The sequence below is a fragment of the Enhydra lutris genome, unplaced genomic scaffold (assembly GCF_002288905.1).
Source record: "Enhydra lutris kenyoni isolate GAN:26980312 unplaced genomic scaffold, ASM228890v2 scaffoldscaffold13, whole genome shotgun sequence".
Classification (NCBI taxonomy): domain Eukaryota; kingdom Metazoa; phylum Chordata; class Mammalia; order Carnivora; family Mustelidae; genus Enhydra; species Enhydra lutris.
In genome coordinates this window covers 4028304-4048571 of record NW_019154097.1, presented here as the reverse complement: position 1 = coordinate 4048571, position 20268 = coordinate 4028304, and the positions used below count along the sequence as shown (strand labels likewise).

The 20268-nt window shown below is 50.1% G+C and overlaps 2 protein-coding genes across 6 annotated transcripts; one reads left to right on the top strand and one right to left on the bottom strand.

Annotated features, from left to right (window-relative positions):
- Positions 1-675: 675 nt before the first annotated feature.
- On the bottom strand, positions 676-19853 carry LOC111146216 (carbonic anhydrase 9). 4 transcript variants are annotated; one of them, XM_022501660.1, is made up of 16 exons: positions 19699-19853; positions 19457-19608; positions 18067-18127; positions 17884-17974; positions 17676-17768; positions 6614-6795; positions 5756-5785; positions 5311-5481; positions 5003-5145; positions 4835-4927; positions 3740-3806; positions 2032-2189; positions 1682-1826; positions 1501-1527; positions 990-1071; positions 676-906 (listed from the first exon to the last, which is right to left on the bottom strand). In XM_022501660.1, the coding sequence occupies exons 1-16, from the start codon at positions 19802-19804 to the stop codon at positions 840-842; spliced, it is 1668 nt and encodes a 555-aa protein (XP_022357368.1). In that variant the 5' UTR covers positions 19805-19853; the 3' UTR covers positions 676-839. The 4 variants fall into 4 exon arrangements, with proteins under 4 accessions (XP_022357368.1, XP_022357369.1, XP_022357371.1 ...); XM_022501661.1 differs by lacking the exons at positions 17676-17768; positions 17884-17974; positions 18067-18127; positions 19457-19608; positions 19699-19853 and having other exon boundaries at positions 768-906; positions 996-1071; positions 6614-7589; XM_022501663.1 differs by lacking the exons at positions 676-906; positions 990-1071; positions 1501-1527; ... (6 more) ...; positions 5756-5785; positions 6614-6795 and adding an exon at positions 17348-17594 and having other exon boundaries at positions 17676-17788.
- On the top strand, positions 13218-17269 carry LOC111146217 (Rho guanine nucleotide exchange factor 39). Of its 2 annotated transcripts, XM_022501665.1 has the most exons (9): positions 13478-13674; positions 13874-13968; positions 14232-14352; positions 14606-14724; positions 15339-15409; positions 15650-15778; positions 15948-16177; positions 16434-16522; positions 16683-17269. In XM_022501665.1, the coding sequence occupies exons 1-9, from the start codon at positions 13537-13539 to the stop codon at positions 16696-16698; spliced, it is 1008 nt and encodes a 335-aa protein (XP_022357373.1). In that variant the 5' UTR covers positions 13478-13536; the 3' UTR covers positions 16699-17269. The 2 variants fall into 2 exon arrangements, with proteins under 2 accessions (XP_022357372.1, XP_022357373.1); XM_022501664.1 differs by having other exon boundaries at positions 13218-13968.
- Positions 19854-20268: the final 415 nt, after the last annotated feature.

Sequence of the window (20268 nt, the reverse complement as noted above, 5' to 3'; positions counted from 1 at the left end):
CCATCCCGTGCCATTCCAGCAGCGGCCAGTCTGAAGGAAAAACTGCAAAGCTACACAGATTTTACTCGAGCAGGGTCAAAGCCTAAAAGCCTCACTATGATTTTAAGCCTAGAGGCTAAGCCTGCCCTACCCCCAGACACATATACTGCTGTGTGTGTGCCCAAGGTCATTCTAACTATCTCAGTCATTTCTACACCCTTCCCAAAAACATCTGTGCTAGGCAGTAATGCCCCCTCACCAAACTGTCCACACCCTGATCCTGTGAAAGGTTACCTTATGTGGGAAAAGGAACTTCATGATTAAGCTAAAGATTTTGAAATTAGGAAATTATCCTAAGTTACCCAAGTAGGCCCAATGTAATCATAAAGGTTCTTATAAGAGGGAGGCAAGGTCAAAGGCAGTTGTTAAGAGATATGACAATGGAAGCAAGAGGCTAGGGCGATAAGAGGAAGGGGCCACAAGCCAAGGAATATTTGGCTTCTAGAACCTGAAAAAGGAAACCTCCCCTCAAAGTGCCCAGAAGGAACCAGCCCTTACTGACACCTTGATTTTAGCCCGGAAGATTCATTGTGGATTTCTGACCTCCAGAACTTAAGAGGATAAATTTGCATTACCATTAAGTTTGTGGTGATTTTTAAAGGCAGCAATAGGAAATAAATACACCATCCTCCTGTTTGGGGAACAGAGCTGCCTTCCATATATTTTATTAACATTTATTTTAAAAAATATTTGGACCTTAAAAAGAAAGTGGTATAAAGGGTAGGATAGGACAAAGTCTCCAGCTCCCCCTCAGATTCTTCTGGCTGGCTTCTCTGCACATTCTCCAAGTTCCAAGGCCTCTAGGCAACAGTCTCCGTGACCTCTGCTGGGTGGTAGCTAACATTCCCTTTGGTCCCACTTCGGAATCTACACAACACAAAAGCCCAATCAGAAAACTCCAATGTGCATGAAACTGTTCTGGACTCATCGAAGAAAGTGGGCAGGTATACCTTTGCTGCCTCCTCATTTGCACAAGGAAGGCGATGCTTGTGACTGCAAAGAGGAGGCCAAAAACCAGGGCCAGGATGTCACCTGGAGGGAGAGGAGAGGCTGCCTCAGGGTGACGAGGAGTCTGTAGGATTCCCTCAGCCTGCTTCAGTGTATCCCCACCCTGCCCCCCCAGGTTCTCCAGCTGCCCTCAGTGTCAGAATCCAGAAGAGGCCCACAAAGGAATGGGGTTGGATACACAAGAAAGAATAAGATAAGCACCTCTTTTTCTTACCTAAAAGCAAAGTAAAAGAGGTTGTTTGAGAAGGAGGATGCTAGGAGATTTCTGTAGCTTCATTCTAATTAACTTTTGCCCTGGGGACAGTGGAACCCCCTCTCCCTTGATCTGACACTCTATCTAACTGGGGTTGGAGGTCTGTTCTGCAGAAAAAGGAGAAGGGGTAGGGGTGGTCCTAGCTCCTGAGGCTGAATGATGCCAAGGGGTCAGGGGCCAGAGATGGGGCACAGACTCACCAGCAGCAAGGCAGGAATTCAGGTGGACTGAAGAGGAAAAGGACACATCAGAACCAGGGTCTGTGACTGCCAGTGACAGACACAGGCACAAATGAAGACACATGGGAGGATGACGGACCTGGGGTGGGGGGTGGGGGGTGGGGCACGGGGCAGGGCACTATGGGTCACCACAAAGCTGCACCTGGCTCAACAGTCCTGGGGCTGCTCTCTGTTCCAGTGAGGAAGGAGGCCTCGATTATTCGCCCATTCAAAGGCTGCCTTGCTCGGAAGTTCAGTTGTAGCTGAGAGTCATCAGGTCCCCACAGGGAGCCAGAGAGGGTGTGGAGCTAGGGAAGTCAGGAGATGGCGGTGGGGGTAGGCTCATGACAAGAAAATGAAATGGTCACAGTCCTACTCACCGCCAGCACTCAGGGCTTCACCCGCTCTGCCCCCTCGTCCCCCATTCAGGGGCTTCATCTCTATATCCACCTTGATCACATCCCTACACCCCTTTTCCCCACATCCCGTGTCACCACCATGCCCCAGCCCCACCTGCTTCGCACTCAGCCTCACTGTCTGGTTGAACACAGTCCAGATGACCCCCTGGGCGCAGGGGGGTGTGGTTAGAGACCCCTCATAGCGGAAGTAGCGGCTGAGGTCAGAGGGCAGCAGCGCAGATACATCCAGGCCAGGGACCCAAGTCTCTGAGTCTGTGGAGAGGACCTGTGCCGGAATCCCACCTGGACTGCTTCCCTCCAAAGCTCTGGAGTATAGGGATACAGTTTCACCTCCCAGAAGCCAAGCTGATGCAACTTCCTGAGACCATTTCTTCACTAAGTGTGTCCCTTCCCATAACTCAGCACAAGACCTAACTCAGAATAAGGTAAAAAGTCTATGGGGCCTCACAGAGTGAAAAAAGTGCTCCCAAGGTCCTCCCTGAGTCTTCACTCTTATTCTGCATACTATGATAACATACTGAACTACAGATTTAAACCCAAAATGAATCAAAAGGAAAAAATGAGGGGGTGCCTGGGTGGCTCAGTGGGTTAAGCCTCTGCTTTAGGCTCAGGTCATGATCTCAGGGTCATAACCACCCCCATCAGGCTCTCTGCTCAGCAGGGAGCCTTTTTCCACCTCCCCCCACCCCACCCCTCTGCCTGCCTCTCTGCCTACTTGTGATCTCTCTCTCTGTGTCAAATAAATAAATAAAATTTTTTTAAAAAGGGGGGGTGGAAATGAGCAGAGTAACTTGTAAGTAAATATAAACATTTGAAACCATAAAAAACAGACACAAAACTCAAAAAAGCACAGTTCCCTCTAGTTTGGTAAAATGTAAGTTCCAATAGTGAGGTTTAAAATTACTTAGAGCGAGGGTGCACCTGGGTGGCTCAGCAGGTTAAGCCTCTGCCTTCAGCCCAGGTCATGATCTCAGGGTCCTGGAATCGAGCCCCAAATGGGGCTCTCTGCTCAGTAGGGAGCCTGCTTCCTCCTCTCTCTCTGCCTGCCTCTCTGCCTACTTGTGATCTCTGTCTGTCAAATAAATAAATAAAATCTTTAAAATAAAATTTAAAAAATAAATAAATAAAATCTTTTTAAAAAATAAAATAAAATTACTTAGAGTGACTGAAAAGGCAAAGATTTCCAACAAAAGTACAACTTTAAATATTTGATGCTTATGGAGGAGAAATAGAGAATTTTCAGAAAAAATTTAGCTCTCTGGACTCAGCATCTGAAGTTCCAAATACTTTTGGGGAGGGGGCTTGTTTTGTGTCTTCTTTTGGTTTTTGTTTTGATTTGGGGTTTTGTGGAGTTTTGGGTTTTTGGGGGGGTGGCGTGAGGTTTTTGTCTGTTTATTTTGGTTTTTAGCCATAAAGCCTGTGGGCCTCTGCTCAGCTTTGTAATTATTGTCAAGCTCACAGTCAGTTCATACGTTGGTTCCCTGCCTGTGGGAGGGAGCCCATCTCCATCCTCACTCCTGAGGGTTCCCAAGGACAGTTCTTTTTTTTTTTTTTTTTTTTTAAGATTTTATTTATTTATTTGACAGAGATCACAAGTAGGCAGAGAGGCAGGCAGAGAGAGAGAGAGAGGGAAGCAGGCTCCTTGCTGAGCAGAGAGCCACATGCGGGGCTCGATCCCAGGAACCTGAGATCATGACCCAAGCTGAAGGCAGAGGCTTTAACCCACTGAGCCACCCAGGTGCCCCCAGACAGTTCTTTATGAACAAGGGCATTGAGGGTAGTGGCCAAACCAACAAACTGACCTTCCTCAGTAATTTCTTCCAAATGTGACAGCAACTGCTCATAGGCACTGTTTTCTTCTGGACCTTCCTGGGAAATGATAGTTCAAGACAGGATTTTACAGGTATCCAAGGTCATGGCTGGAGGCCTGAAGGTGAGGTGGGCTTCCCATACTCTGGGAATGCTGGGAGAACACAAAATCTTGTGTATTACTACTCAGTGGGTTTACTTTTATTTGCAAACGAATTTAACCTGCTTGGTGGACTGATTTTCAATGGTAAGTTGGAGGAGAAGGTGGGTCACTTTCCTAGGATAGGAAGCCTCCAGTGACCTGGGTCCTACTATCTTTTCCAGTCTCACTGATCCTATGTCCACATACACACTCATGGTCTCCCCACAGAAAACCATAATAACCTTTGCATTCACATTTCCTCTACATTCACCTGAATAATTCATGTGTTTGCCTTTGGAGCAAGGACATGCTATCTCAGAGGCACTTCTCTGAACTTTGTGCTGTTGAGGCTGGCGTTAAAGAGTCAGTAAGGTAGTGACAGAGCCTAGAAGGTATCTCACCATCTGTCCATTTTACTAGCCTCTTCTAATCACTGTGTATGTAGCCTGGATCCATACAGGTCCAAAATGTCACTAAATACTTCTCTAGACTTCACTGCATTACACAAACTGGAAATTACAGGTTACAGGAGTATTCAAGAAATTACTCTTCCTGGCGTTCACCCCGCCCCCACCCCGTTCCACAGCCATTCCCTGAGTGGATATATTCTTACTCCACATACACTGTTGGCTCTGCATGGAACATCTTTTCTTTTCCACTACTGAAGGCTTCAAGTTTGCCCTCCTCTGTGAAGCTTTCTCTGACCACCTCGTTTACTCTGTGCCCTTTGTATCAGCCTCCCCCACCGGCTGTAGGCGGAGCCACGGTTTTCGGAATCTTTTGTGTAGCTCAGCGCCTGGCCTACAGGGCGTGTCGAATGAATTAATGAGTGAATGAGGACGGCCAGGTGCCAGGGTGAGTGTGCTAGGATGGGATCTCTGGAGTCAAGCTACAGTGAGCCCTGGGGCGTGGGGAAGCAGGGGATAGGGGTGTCCCGGGCTGGTACCTGAAGAAAGGCGGCCAACACGGCCAGCCCCCCGGGGCGCCCCAAGGCCTCATCAACTTTGGCAAATGCAGTGCTGAGGTGAACCACATGGATCTGGAGAGAAACAGGGTAGAAATCGGCAAGACCCCCGGCCCAGCGCCCCCCTTCGCCTCTCCGCTGCGCGCTCACCTCGGCTGGGAAACGGTGGCCGTCAACCGTGTGCTCCGAGCCCGGGCGACCCGCAGCCCCCCAGTGCAGATGCAACTGCAGGGCCCGGTACTCCCGCCCGGGACCCAGGGCCATCTCCAGCCCCGGAGGCAGAGTCAGCTGCACTGCGAGGGAAGAGGCAGGTGAGCCGGGAGAACCAACCTACCCGGAAGGGCCAGCCTAACTCCCAAGCACCCTCCTGGCGAGCCCTCGGCTCTGGACCCGTCCCTGTACCGCAGATACCTTCCCCGCCTCCTCCCCGGGTATCCGCAGCGAGACCCCTCCCTCACCCGTGTGGCCATTGTTGCGCAGGCGCAGTTCTGGGAGTTTCGGGAGCTCAAAGCCCAGGAGTTCTGGGGGTTGCAGAGCCCGGCAGAATGCGGCGAGCTCTGGGCGGATATCTACCGGCGATTGGAAGCGGCCTGCGCAGGCTGGGGACACCTGGGGCCAGGGCGGGTCGCCTGGAGTGAGAGAGTGTGGACCGGCAGTCTGGTGACAAGATCAGAAATAGGAAAGCGGGGTAGAAAAAGGGAGAGAGGGGGTGGAGTGAGAAAGCATGGGGCGGGAAATAGAAATCAGGGATGTGGACAGAAACAGGGAGCAGGCTGCGCGTTGGGGACTGTCAGACATGGATGCAGTGGGTGGGACACCCAAGATCAGAGTTCGGGATGGCTGGGGGGTCAGATCAGCAGAGCAGGGCGCCCAGGCTGGGTGTGCAGGGGGTAGGTGTCTCACCTCCATAGCGCCAATGACTGTGGTCATCCCCTGCATCAATGAGAAGAATGAAAAGCCGGTCTTCAAGCCCAGTCCCTCCCCAGCGGCCAGAAAGAGATGGATCCCCCTTACTAGTAGGGGTTCTCCAACTCAGATGTCTTACAGGGTCATAGCAGGTAACCAAAATACCTAACGTGGCCAGATATAAAGCACAACAGATTGCAACCAAATGTAACACCATAGCTTGGTAGACCAAAGATCCTACTGGTCTCAGAGATACCAGTTTGCAACCGGTGTCTTTGTAAAGTAGGTGGGGGGCCTCACCAGGCCTCCCCAGGCCCAAATCAATAGACCCTCTTCTCTTTCTCCTTGTCTCCAACTCTCTTCCCAAGGTTCCTGGTTTCTGAATCGAAATACCAGGTTCCCCTACTTGCTATTCCCTCTTCCCAGGTCTTCATCTCTTCCCAATTTCTTCATCTGTAGACTGAAGATGAGGTGATCTCTACAAGCCCTCTGGCTCCTCCTCTGCTCCCCAACCACCCCTGCCATTCTTTCTCTTCTTTTCCCTCATATTCCTACTTCTCTCCACCTGTCTTCTCTCCACATTCTGCATCTTTCTCCTCTCCAACCTCCCCTTTTTTCTTTCTCATCTCTTCCTGCTCACCTTGCTCCATCTGTGCTTTTTGTCTCCCCATTCATCCCCTTCTAGCTCTGAAAGGGGGAAGGGTCTAGTGGCATGAGATCCCCTGGGGATGGGAAAGACTACTGTCGGAGTGCAGACTCCATTCCTTCTCTGAATAATCCCTGCCTGGGCTGGGGTTTAGTGTGGGAAGGACAAACCTCCTGGAGTCTAGATTTGGAGGGCTGATGGCCGCTTACCTTTGTTGTGCCTGTAGTCATTATTCTGGGAGCCTTGGGGGTCCCTGGGTGCCTCAACAGTAGGCAGATCCTCTAACTTCAGAGAGTCCTCTTTTCCTGGTTCAGTCTTCATTCCAGATGGGTCCTGCTCTCCAGGTGGGTCCTCGTCTCCGGGTGGGTCCTCTCTGGGTAGGTCCTCTACACTGGGTAGGTTTCCCCCATCCAGCTGATCATCTTCCCCAGATGAATCTCCTCCCAACCCAGGCGTCCCCTGTATACGGGACAGGCTCTGGGGATGGGCAGGCACCAGGAGCAGCAGTGCAAGCAGCAGTTGCAGGGCAGGGCCCGGAGAAGGGGCTGGGATCGACAGAGGGAGCCAGGGTCTGGGGTACAGGGGAGCCATGTGGCTGACTGTGGGGTGTCCCAGACACGGTGTGTACGGGCTGTACGTGCATCGGAAACAGGAGCTGGATGGGGGAGGAGCAAGCCTGGAGGGGAGCAGGCTGACTCACAGAGGGCCCTTTTGTAGAGATCGAGCCAAAGTCCTGTGGGTCTGCCTGGCCCTGTGCCCCCTCCCCGATACCAAAGCCTGAATGGGGGTGGTGCGAGGGGCAGGTATGTGCACAGGCAGGAGGTTATCGGGGTCACAGGCTTAGCCTGGAATCCAAGGCACTACCTGGCACTACACAGGCTCCCCCTGGCACCGCCCAGCTGCTCACCAGCCAGCCTCAGCTAACCCTGGCCTGCTTCCCAGGCCCAGGCAGAGAAGGGGAAAGACAGGGAGTTGGGGCCCCCACAGCCTCTGGCTGAGAGGGGAAGCAGCCCATGTATATATCCCTGGCCTAGCCAGGGAGCAGATAAAGGGGTAGGACAAGCTGCTGGGGAAGCCTGGGAGCGGGAGGACAGATAGGTAGGTGGGAGGCAAATCTGAGTATAAATGAAAAACTGAGTGGGGCGCCTGGGTGACTCAGTCCTTAAGTGTCTGCCTTCTGCTCAGGTCATGATCCCAGGGTCCTGGGATTGAGCCCCGCATGGAGCCCCCCATCAGGCTCCCTGCTCGGTGGGAAGCCCACTTCTCCCTCTCCCACTCCCTCTGCTTGTGTTCCCTCTCTTAGTGTGTCTCTATCAAATAAGTAAATAAAAAATCTTTAAATGGAAAACTGAGTATATGTAGAAGAGGGACTGTGATGACTTTACAATAAATTTATTTTTCATCATATTATACATCTGCTCAAAAACCTTCATTGGCTTCCATCTGCCCATCTTCTTCCTCTAGTTGACTTTCAAGTCCTTCAAAATCTTACCCAAGAATCCTTTCCATTTTATCTCCTACTATTCTCCCTCATACTCCAGCCAAATTAAAACATTCATTTTTCCCCCCAGACCTCTGGCCACCTTTGTTTGTCTAGTTCTCACTGCTGGGAATACCATTTACTCTTATATTTAACAAAATTTATTTAGCATCTACAATGTCCAGCACTGGGCTATGGACTAAATGTACAGAAATGAATAAGACACAATCCCTGTCCTAAGAAGCTCACTGTCTAGTGAGTGAGGGCACAATATTCAGTGGAGAGAGATTAATTCTGCCTTAGAAAGTAATACAGAAGTAGGCAAAATCTGATCTGGATTTTGGAGAAGTAGCAATTCAATTGCTAAAAACAATGGGGAGAATGGTATTTTGTGCAAAGGAAAGGCATCAAGTATCTTGTGCAGGAGAATGACAGAATCCAATTCTCATATTAGGTTGTGTTGAGTGCTGGTGTGGAGCATGGATTTGAGGGGGAGAGCAGGTACAAGGAGATGAAGACTGAAAGGACCCTAAGAATGGACTTGGGGTTCCCAGTATGCCTGTTCATTTGAGAAACACTGAGCCTCCCCTAGGGATGCAGCACTGAACTAGAGAACCACCTCTACTGTTCTGTAGCTCACATTCTAGTAAGGTCCCCACAGCTTCAACAAACCAAAAGAGAATAAGGCCATCTCAGGAAGTTCCTATCTGGGGCTAAATTCAGTAGATATGCGCCAGTATGATTGTATGCATTAGAGAAATATGTTGAAATATTTCTAATCCTGGGGGCGCCTGGGTGGCTCAGTGGGTTAAAGCCTCTGCTTTCGGCTCAGGTCATGATCTCAGGGTCCTGGGATCAAGCCCCACGTCGGGCTGCCTGTCAGAGAGCCTGCTTCCTCCTCTCTCTCTCTCTCTCTCTCTCTCTGCCTGCCTCTCTGCCAACTTGTGATCTCTGTCAAATAAATGGATAAAATCTTTAAGAAAATAATAAAAAACAAACAAACAACAAAAAAAAAGAAATATTTCTAATCCTGTTGAGAACTAGTTCCTAGGTTCAGGGCACTCCTTCTACCTCCCTCTTCTCTGGGGACTCTACTGATCTCTTATCTAAAGAGGTAATGCCTAGGGCACCTGAGTGGTTCAGTGGGTTAAAGCCTCTGCCTTCAGCTCAGGTCATGATCTCAGGGTCCTGGGATCAGGTCCCACACTGGGCTCTCTGCTCGGCAGGGAGCCTGCTTCCTCCTCTCTCTCTCTGCCTGCCTCTCTGCCTACTTGTGATCTGTCAAATAAATAAAATCTTAAAAAAAAAAAATAGGGGTGCCTGGGTGGCTCAGTGTGTTAAAGCCTCTGCCTTTGGCTGAGGTCATGGTCTTGGGGTCCAGGGATCGAGCCCCGCATTGGGCTCTCTGCTTGGCGGGGAGCCTGCTTCCTTCCTCTCTCTGCCTGCTTCTCTGCCTGCTTGTGATCTCTGTCAAATAAATAAATAAAATCTTTAAAAAAAAATAGGGGTGCTTGGGTGGCTTAGTGGGTTAACCCTCTGCCTTCGGCTCAGGTCACAATCTCAGGGTCCTGGGATTGAGCCACGCATCGGGCTCTCAGCAGGGAGCCTGTTTCCTCCTCTCTCTACCTGCCTCTGCCTACTTGTGATCTCTCTGTCAAATGAATAAATAAAATCTTTAAAAATAATAATGATGATGATAATAATAATACAGAGGTAACGCCTGGGGTGCCTGGGTGGCTCAGTGGGTTAAAGCCTCTGCCTTTGGCTCAGGTCATGATCCCAGGGTCCTGGGATAGAGCCCCACATCGGGCTCTCTGCTCCGCAGGGTGCCTGCTTTCTCCTCTCTCTCTCTGCTTCTCTGCCTGCTTGTGATCTCTGTCTGTCAAATAAATAAATAAAATCTTAAAAAAAAAAAAAAAAAGAGGTAACGCCTGGCACAGCAGAGGCCCAGCCAGCTTCCACTGTCATGAATCAGTACTTCTGTACCCGCTACCCTGTAAAATAGTTTTACTGTCTCTCCTAAGTCCCTCCTATGATTCAAGACTTAGCTCAAAGGCCACCTCCTCCACTCTCTTCCATAGGAAGAGATTTCTGGTGTCTCTGAACCACCACAGTTCTTTGCCTACCCTTACTAATAACCTTGCCCACCATCCAACTTATATTATGGTGATTTATGACATTTTATCTGCTCTAATAGCATTGAGTTCCATAAGGGCAGGGTCCAGTATTTGATTAAGTCTTTTATTCACCAACCATTATGGAGCATTTTTCTCTCTGCAGATCACCTTGCCAGGACTTGAGGAAAACCAAATCAACTAAGATGGCTTCCCTGCCCTCAGGGAGTTCATTGTCAAATGACTTGTGTTTGCCAAACCACAACTGTTCCAAGAGCATGAGGTCACATTTTTACAGCACCCCAAATTATCTGCCTTGTCAGATTAACTGTCAGTGTATACCAAAACTTGCACAGAGCTGAACAATTGCTGTCCTCCAAGGAGGGAGGCAGCCTAACAATCCAGGTTGCTATTTCTGGAGCCAAATTAAGAGCCATCCATGGAAATCTGATCCAGTGTGCAATGTGGAAGGTCAGCTTATTGTCTGGGTTGGCTGTGATGTCAGCACCTTGGTTAGACACTGACACATGGAGGGTACATGCTAGTACCAAACTGGATGGACTTAGACAAGACAGAATGTAGTAATGACAAGTCTAGTTGAGGTGGAAGAGGTCATGGGCAGCCACAGTAGACAGAAGCACCATGCTTACTGGGGTCTGGAGTCTGTATGTGTGGAGATCTTTCTCCAAGACCCATCCCAGCTTTACTTCATTTTCCCTCTTTCCAAATGTTCTTCATATTTCCATCGTTTTCCTTTTTAGGTCACTGTCAAGATATCCTAGTACACTTCTCTGCAGCACTCTATGTCCACCTGCCTCCCTGTCATCTCAGCTGCTTTTAGTTAATGTTTCAGAGCCTAGATCTGTGTCTATGTGCAGGTCTCTCTGTTTCAGCCTTTTAATTTTCCAAATGCCATTCTCCATGCTGCTGTCTCTTTCTTAAGCGCTCTGTTTCTGTGTGTGACTGTGTCTCTGGTCTGGGTGGGGAGTATAGACTCTGACCCTGGATCATGCTTTTGCAGCTGGGAGACTGCCAAACTCTAAGACAGGTTCGAGCTCCCAGAGTCTTACTCTGGGAACTTTCCCAGGTTGGGACATGGTGTACTCAGGACCAACTGACTGGGGCACCACCTGCCTGTGCATGGCCTCTCTGTGGTGTTTATGGCCAAGTCTTTGGTCATTAGGGTCTGTGCCTTCAGACATTTAGGGCCATGTTTCTGCTCATCCCAGGGCTGCAGAAGAGACTCATAGTGATATAGATTACTGTGGGATTATCTGTCCCATTTTGCCATGAACTCCTGGTGTGGACTGCCCCACATTCACTGAAGAGTGTGTAACTAGTCCTCACCTATATGGTATCATCAGTTTCCTTGAGTCCAAGGTACAGTCTGACCCAAACTTTCTCTTTCCACCATCCAACCCTTCAAGTTGTTTTTCCCTGATCTAAGTCCAGCATTTCTCCTTAGAATTCTTAGAATGTCAGTGAGCTAGAGGGGACCTCAAAACCCTAACAGTACCCTGGTTTTTGTCTTGGGTTCCAAATTCCTAGAGTTCCACAGTGGGAGGAATGCAGGGTCTGAAAGTTTCTTAACATTTTGGTCTTTAATAGTATTTTTTTTTCTGGTTAAAAAGTAATGCATGCAGGGCACCTGGGTGGCTCAGTCATTTAAGCAACTGCCTTTGGCTTAGGTCATGATCCCAGGGTCCTGGGATCAAGCCCTGCATCAGGCTCCCCTGCTTTTCCCTCTCCCTCTGCCTGCCGCTCCCCCTACCTGTGCTCTGTCAAATAAATAGATAAAATCTTAAAAAATAATAAATAAAATGTAATGCTTGCATGCTCCAGCAGAAAACTTGCAAAAAGGAGAAAAACATTAAGAGAATTTAAAAAATCACCTTATTTTGGGACGCCTGGATGGCTCAGTTGGTTAAGCAGCTGCCTTCGGCTCAGGTCATGATCCCAGCGTCCTGGGATCGAGTCCCACATCGGGCTCCTTGCTCGTCAGGGAGCCTGCTTCTCCCTCTGCCTCTGCCTGCCATTCTGTCTGCCTGTGCTCGCTCTCTCTCCCTCTCTCTCTCTGACAAATAAATAAATAAAATCTTTAAAAAAAAATCACCTTATTTGTCCCATTCACCCCTTTAACCTCAGCGATCCAGTGCCTGACACAGATTAGGTGCTTAAAAAAATATTTGTGGAGTGCATTAACTTCAATCCCATCACCCAGAGATAACAACCACAACTACCTCTTGATTGCTTATCCTTCCAGTCCTATATATGCTATACCTAAATGGGATCATATTGTACAGCTTTGTTAGCCTGGTTTTTTTGGTCTTGGCAATATACTCTGCATGTTTTTCCATATTGATAGGTTTTTTACATTTGTAATGCTTTCATATTCCTTCAAATAGCTGTACCATAATTTTCCTAGCCAATTCTCTACCACTGGACATTTAGAAGGCTTCCAATTTTATATCGTTACAAACAACACTGTACCACCCATTCTGGTATACATATTTTTGTTCACATATCTGTTTCTTTAGGGTGCATTCCTAAAAATGGAACTTCTAGGTGATAAGAGTAAGCACATTTTTAAAAAAAGATTTTATTTATTTATTTGACAGAGATCACAAACAGGCAGAGAGGCACGCAGAGAGAGGAAGGGAAACAGGCTCCCTGCCCAGGAGATAGCATGAAGCGGGGCTCGATCCCAAAACCCTGGGATCTAGACCTGAGCCGCCGGCAGAGGGCCCAACCCACCGACCCACCCAGGCACCCCAAGAGTAAGCACATTTTAAGACTTCTCATACATACTGGCAAAATGGCTCTGCCAATTTATCCTCTAGGGCTACTGCCAATTTCTCGAAAGACCTAACAAAGTAAGGAAAATCTGGTCCCTTTCATCTTTGACGGGGTAGAACAGACTAATCAACTACAAGCTTGAGCCTTTGGCCAGAATTACAGCAGTTCTGACCACCACGTTAGTTATTGACATTTGCTGATCAGGAGCTAATGGGCTGTCAGGTTTTGGATCAGTATGAAAGGAAAAAACGAGTTAGTAACTTAAAACCTATAAACTTTTGTCCAAGGGCCAAAACATTTCAAGCCTTGTGACCCCTGAGGTTTCCTAGTAGTGAAAGCACTGGGGACGACTGGACCCCAGATCTGGCACAGGCCCAGGAGAGAATATGTACGGTAATTATTGCCCCCTTCCTAATTTTACAGATAGGATACTGAGGTCCCGCTGATGTCTGCTTTCCAAGGTCCAGACTACAGCCCCAACTTAGCGCCAGTCCAGAGGAGGGCCACCCACATGCCCCACTCAACGCTGCCTGAGCTGGCTTCTCGCACCTGCAGCGCCGCCCTGGCGGTAGGGCAAGCGCAGAGACTCAAGGCCTTTCGGCGGGCCGCCGCGCATGCTCCGTCCTGCGCGCAGCCTCCCGGAGCCAGGGGGCGCACTCCTCTCTCTGGCCCCGCCCCCGGAGCGGTTGGGATTTGAATCTCTGGCGGGCTGCGGCCGGAAGAACCGACCCCTCAGCCTGGCATGGAGAGACGGGGAGCCAGCGGACGATGCACAGTTCAAGAGCAGCGTGCCCGTTGGGAGCGGAAACGCGCCTGCACTGCCCGGGAGCTGCTGGAGACCGAGCGGCGCTACCAGGAACAGCTGGGGCTGGTGGCCACGGTGCGGCCGCGCACGCCCTCCCGTATGGGGCGGGGACCCCAGGGTATGGGAGGGTCTCTGCGAGGTCGGTGACCCCGAGTATAGTGGGTCTTGGGCCGTCCGCTTGCATTTAGGGAGCTCAGGCATTCTAGTTTCTAGCAGCGGCTTGGCATTAGCCTCCTCTTCCGGCAGATTATATACCCGTACTCTCCTTCCGCAGTACTTCGTGGGGATTCTGAGAGCCAAGGGCACCCTGCGACCAGCAGAACGTCAGGCCCTGTTTGGGCCCTGGGAGCTCATTTACGGCGCCAGCCAGTGAGTAGAAGGGGCGAGGGGAAAGAGAAGAGGGGGGCCCTCGCCTCTGGCAGAGCCCGAAGCTTGGAGTCGGGGGAGACCCAAGTTCATATACGGAGTCTGCCAGTTACCTCACCTGTGGTCTTGGCCCAGTGCCTTACCCTGCCCCACCTTCCATCTGTAAAATGGGATAATACCACTACCTCCAGCGCAAGGTTATGAGAATTCAATGAGGTGGTGCCTGAGTAGTTGTTGGATTGCTTTTACTATCCTCACCCACGCAGAGAGCTGCTTCCCTACCTCGAAGGAGAGCACTGGGGACAGGGGCTGGAAAGCTTCTGCCCCCACCTGGAGCTCTACACCCAATTTGCTGCGAATGCAGAGAGGTCCTGGACCACCCTGCAGGTAACCCGAAGATAATCTCAAGTTCTTCCCCTTTTGCCCCATACATTGCCTCTTCCTCTGGAGCTCCAAACTTCACTCATACTGCTCCTACATTTCTACAGCCCCGTAGGTGTCCCCCATCTCTCCAAAGTTCACTGTAGGGCTTCTCTCAGGAGCACACAGCTTACAGAGGGCTGGGGGCTGTGTACACAGATGAATACAATATAAGGAGTGGCTTCTCTCCCTGCTGCCAATCCTTTCCCTATCACTCCAGGAGCAACTAAAGAAAAACAAACGTTTCCGGAGGTTTGTGCGACTTCAGGAAGGCCGCCCTGAGTTTGGGAGCCTTCATCTTCAGGACCTGCTCCCTCTGCCTCTGCAGAGGCTCCAGCAGTGAGTAAACTCACCTGGATTCAGCCAACCTCTCTTTTCTGGGTCTGTATGATCCCTGCTCTCAGCTTTGTGGGGTCTATGGCTTCTGTCCCATTGCCTCTCTCCTGGGACCAACCGCTCTTAAAAACCTCTTGCAAGAGTAAATGTGAACCCACTGGAGTAGCTGGAGTCTGCAGCTCAGGCCCTTAGCTAGGAATGTGGAAGTCAGTACTGAAGTGAGGGGGCCTGTAATAGAAGCAAGGTATGGAAGAGTCTGTTGAGATGAGAGGTTTGCCTACCTTAGATTTCTGTTCCTGGGGATGTTAAGAGCATATAGTCAGGTTGTCTCTAGCATCCTCCTTGGATGGATTAATTTTCATTAATCTTGGGAACTAGACTCCCAAATCATGGTCAGTCTGCTCCTGACTCTTCAGTGTGGGAAGATGGAAGCAGAGGGCCATGTGGGGTGAGCCCGGGTTCTGAGTCCCAGATGAAAGAGAGGGATGCAACCATCAGAAGCAGGTCTTTCCTGGCCTTGCAACTAAAGTGTGTGTCGGGAGCGATCTGTAGGTCAGGCAGAAGGAATTCTGCCCAACTCTACTTCCCCTTGTGGACTTCCAACTGTCTAATTCCAGGTATGAGAATCTTGTTGTGGCTTTGGCTGAAAACACAGGTCCCAACAGCCCTGACCAGCAACAGCTCACACGTATGTTCTTGCTCCTCTGAAACACAGGCAGGAGGCTGCCTCTCCTGTTCTGGTTCTGCCCTCTAACAATGTCTGGTATGTCCCTATCTTCCACTGACATGTAAACAACATGCCTGTTGCCCTGCCTGCTCTCTCAGAGGTTAGACCCTCACCCTAGTCCCCTCCAGAATAGCCTTTCCTCACCATCAGTCACCCAAAGTCAAAGCTGTACCAGGAGTGGGGTGGGGGATATTGTTCCAGGGGCTGCCCGGCTGATAAGTGAAACCGCCCAGAAAGTCTACAGCATTGGTCAGAAACAGAAGAATGACCAGCACCTCCGGCGTGTTCAGGCTTTGCTAAGTGGCCGCCAGGCAAAGGGGCTTACCTCAGGTACTGCACGCTCCCCTTCTCTGTGCCCCACCCCATCCCCAATCCTCAAACTCCCCTTTTCTGTATTGCCAGCACAAATGCCCTATTTCCTTAGCCTCCCCTTCTTTCTGCTCCCATGGATCATGGTCCTGGAGCTGCACCAGAATAACAGCTCTCCCCCCCACCCCAGGTCGCTGGTTCCTACGCCAGGGCTGGCTATTGGTAGTGCCTCCCCATGGGGAACCCCGGCCCCGAATGTTCTTCCTCTTCTCCGATGTGCTCCTCATGGCCAAACCTCGACCCCCACTGCACCTACTGCAGAGTGGCACCTTTGCCTGCCGTGCCCTCTACCCCATGGCACAGTGTCAACTCCACAGAGTCTTTGGCCACTCAGGAGGCCCTTGTGGTGGACTGCTCAGTGTAAGTTATGGGCGGGAGCCCTAGTTCAGTAGGAGAGGCTCAAAACAGGCCTCGAATGCCTATGTACTATTTATCCCCTTGGCCTAGGCCCAGGCCCCCTTCAGAGGAACTAAGCCACCTGCATTGAGATGGGGGGGGGTTGGGGTTCATCCCTAGTTCTCACCTTAGCCCTGAATTACCTTCATGGAAACAGCAAGGCCTTCAGCTTTAGCCTGGACCTTTCTGAGCCCTGCACTAAGTGGTGATTTCTCCCTAGCTGTCCTTTCCCCATGAGAAGCTACTGCTTATGTGCACAGACCAGGAGGAGCTGTTGCACTGGCACCACAGTTTGACTCTGGCCATCAGGTAAGAGTGCTGTGATGAGGCCCATGGGCCGGGAGCGAGCAGTTCTAATCCTGTCTCACGTCTGACACCTGCTAGGCTGCCCCACCCCCAAGGCCATGGGTGATTTTGTCTGAAGAGAGTGCTCATGCCAGTGCCTAAACTGACCATCTTCTCTCCACAGCAGCCAGAAGAACTAGAAGAATCTTAATTCCAGAACCCAGTTTACTTTAGAGACAAGTCAAAGTCAGAGGAGTACAAAGAAATCTTCAATACTAACTAAACAAAACACACACAACACTTCATGGTTGGAGAAGGGTCATTTCGGGTTTGCTTGAGACCAAGCCGTGCCAGCTCATCTGACCAGCCCTTGAGAATCAGGAAACCAAGTCCCACCCTGGTGAAGCTCTGCTGAACCAGCCCCTTCAATGCAGATGAGGGAATTTAGGACTGATTAAGCTCAGTGCTGGGTCCCTGGGTGGTTGTTTATCAGGACTGCAGCCTTGTAAACGTGGATGTTTTTATGTTGAATACAGTTTCTGTAATTTATTTTTCCACTGCATTTTAGTAAACATTTTTTTTCTTCCCCTTTTTGGAAAGGCCTTTCTGTCTCAGCTCTGCAGTAAGGGAAAGAGAGGTGTTTGTGCCCTGAAGGCTGCCCTGCTGGTGGCCTCAGGAATACAAGGAAAAGAGCTGGAGCTCCCTCTCTCTCTCAGCTCTCACACTGGAAGGTGGCCTCTTTTTATCCTAATAAGGGAAGCTTTTCAGGAAGGCCCAGTTGTTCTTGGGCACCTAGTATGGGTGTGTGTAGGACCAGCTGGAATAGAAAAAGCACACAGGAGTGTCCAGTCACAAGCACAGACTTTGTTTTACTAAACCTTCAGCTGTCATTTCTCCTTGCCGGCGGGGGCTGTGACTGCAGCCCTTCCCACAGCCTTGCTGCATCTTCTCCTTAGCCCCTGCTCCATTTCCCAAGGAGTAGCTAGGTTTCTCGTCTCTGTGCTCCAGTGTAGGGGCTCCTCCCAGGCCTGACTGTCACCAGCCTCCGCCTCCTCCTCCTCTATACATAAGTCCTCAGGAAAGGGTAGGCTGGCCTCTGTGAGGGGAAAGATCAGGGATATTCCTATCTCAGAGACTGTCTCCACCTCCACAAGACTCACACCACCCAACCCTTTACCTGGTTCTGGAACGTCCACACCCTTGTTTGGCTTGCTGTCTTGCAACAGCTGGTGGATGGTCTGAAGCTTCATATTCAGAAGCTCTTGCTGGGCTCCAGCCAGGGTAGTCACACTGTAGAAATATCCACTCAGAGGCTAGCCGATCTGTCGCCACCTTTTCCACCTATCACAAAGCTCCCCTGGCCACAGGGTCACTGCTCTTCTTACCGCTCAAAAAGGGGGTCCAGCTGGGCCATCAGATTGTTCAGGTGTTGCTCTGTCTGGGCTAGCTGTTGTGTCAAATGGGCCAGCTGTTGCTCTGGGGGTAAAGGAGAAAAGGAGAGCAATGGTTATTTGTATCTTCTGTGGTCCTGTAATCACCTACCAAATACAGGCTTGTGCAAAACCCACCTGACTGTGATGATTCCTTCTTGCCTTCCTCCTCCTGGAGAACTGCAGCCTCATCTTTCCCCTGATGAAATAGAAGAAAGAGAGGGCTAGCCTGCAGGAACAAGCTTCTCCATCACCTCCGTCTCCAAAGCCATGAGAGGAGAAGGATAATTTTGAAGTCGAGAAAGCCATGGAGATTTTAGAGAATCATAATCACACCTAGTCTAGCTCCTCACCTGGGATATGAAGCAACATGTCAGTATGCCCCCACACGGGGTCATTCAGTCTAATGAGACACTCCCAGGAATGAGCATCTCTCTCCAGTTTGATAAAGCTCTGGTTGTTTGTTTATACACAAAACCAAAAACTTTCCTTTATGTATCTTCTTTCCATGTTGCCTTCGAAAACCATGTCTTTTCAACATGATAGCCACTCAGGAATTTGAAGACAATGGTCTTTGCCCACTCCCCTTTCCTATGTCTTCTCTGGTTTAATATCTCTAGTTTTACTCAGTCGCTGTTCATTTGATATGGTTTTCTCTGGTTGCTCTACTGGGCACATAGTGTTCTTAGAAGTAGTTCCCTGAAGAGAATAAAATTCTCTCGAATGTTCTGATCAGAAGATGAGATGCAATACCTTGTTCCTAGCATTGCCTGGGGAAGTGGCTTTCACAACACACGACTGAACTTTATTATTCAACTAATAAACTGCTAAGTTATATGTTTCTTCCAGATAGTACTTGGGTCCACAAATATAATTTATTATTGATTCTCTTTAAATTTCATCGTGATAGTCCCTCATCATAACCTGTCCAGTCTATTTGGAATCATGACTAGCTATCCCTTTTAATTTCATATCCCCTCCAAATTGGTTCAGCCTTCTACTTCCTAATGCAAATAAGTAATCAGGCCAGGTTTGAGGATAGAGCCTTGGAAGGTATTTTCCATTCCAACCATTTCCATACACTAAAATGTACTGTCATTTTACATTTCAGGGCCTCCTTTCTAAGGAGAACATGAGACTAGGGCCTTCCATATTGTGGCTACAGCAACCAACATTTTGTGCCAAGACTAGAATTTTACCAGCAGCCACACTTCCGTAGTATGGACACATACTTGCTGGGTTCAAATCCCAGTTACTACCAGCTCTGTGTGACTTTGAGCAAATGACTTATCTCTTCATTGGACTGTTGGGAGAATTAAATGTGGTCATTATTTATTTACAATTTACCAAGAACGCTTCACATCTGCTACCTCGCTGGATGCTCAAAATAACCCTCTAGTGTTGGAAAGCCAAAGAACTACCGTCTCCGTTTTACAAACTGACGAAAAGAAGTGTCTTGTTCATGGTACCATAGCGCCCCCATGGGAGATTCAGGCCCGGAGCATCCCCACCCCTCGTCTTCCCGCACCTGCAAACACTTGTACAGCACAAAAGCCACGACAGCTGCGGTATACAGCGCCCCCAAAGGCAGAGCTCCCGCCCGGGCCCACTCTCGCTGGTCCTTGGGCGGCGACCGTCGCCGGGGTTCCGTGGCCTCAGGGCCGACCTGGGCATGGCCCCCTGCTGAGGACGGCAGAGGTGGGTCAGTAGAGCCGGGGCCTGGGGACCCATGGGCAGTCTTAGCCTCCCTCCAGAAGCCCTCGCTGATACCTGGGTGTGCCCGGAGGTCGGGGCTGGGGCGGTCTCCGAGGACCCCGGGCAGTGCAGACACAAGTAGCAACCCCAGCAAACCCGCAAACGGGACCGACCCCGCCATTGCAGGCCACAGAACGTAGGTCCCGGAGGCGCCAGAGTTGGCCGGGAGTCCCGCTGCGCATGCGCAAGAGGGGCGGTGCGAGGGTCGCGTACCCGGACACGCTGGGAGGTCACGCCCACTTAGTGTGTGGGCGGGGCAAGCTTATTAGCATAGGACCTTGGCCCAACTTTCCCAAATGAATGCATTTCTCGTCTATTTAGGAATTCTATTAGCCAGAATGCTTCTAGGAGCCTACAATCTTATAAGATTATGCTGGCAAATGGATTTTATTTCTCATACTCTCAACCTATTCACCCTAATCATAAAATGCTTAGGACAGCGAACCTTAAAAGACTGATCGTGGAGATCTCAAACAGTTCGTGCTGAAGGCCTGTTTCCTAGGCTACAGACGAAGGACTTGTTCCTTATTCGTGCCTAGGGGAAAGTCCCCGGACCCTTTGGCAGAGAGTGCTGCGTGCGCATGC

Bases quoted from the DNA above. Each gene is read 5' to 3' on its own strand.
- LOC111146216 (XM_022501660.1), bottom strand. From the start codon at position 19,804: ATGGCGGGGTCGGTCCCGTTTGCGGGTTTGCTGGGGTTGCTACTTGTG. The intron at 5,482-5,755 runs GTGAGACACCTA...CTCTCACTCCAG, and splicing joins CAGTCATTGGCGCTATGGAG to GCGACCCGCCCTGGCCCCAG. The intron at 4,928-5,002 runs GTGAGCGCGCAG...GTTTCTCTCCAG, and splicing joins GCCACCGTTTCCCAGCCGAG to ATCCATGTGGTTCACCTCAG.
- LOC111146217 (XM_022501664.1), top strand. From the start codon at position 13,409: ATGCTCCGTCCTGCGCGCAGCCTCCCGGAGCCAGGGGGCGCACTCCTC. The intron at 13,969-14,231 runs GTGAGTAGAAGG...TCACCCACGCAG, and splicing joins CTCATTTACGGCGCCAGCCA to AGAGCTGCTTCCCTACCTCG. The intron at 15,779-15,947 runs GTACTGCACGCT...CCCCCACCCCAG, and splicing joins GGCAAAGGGGCTTACCTCAG to GTCGCTGGTTCCTACGCCAG.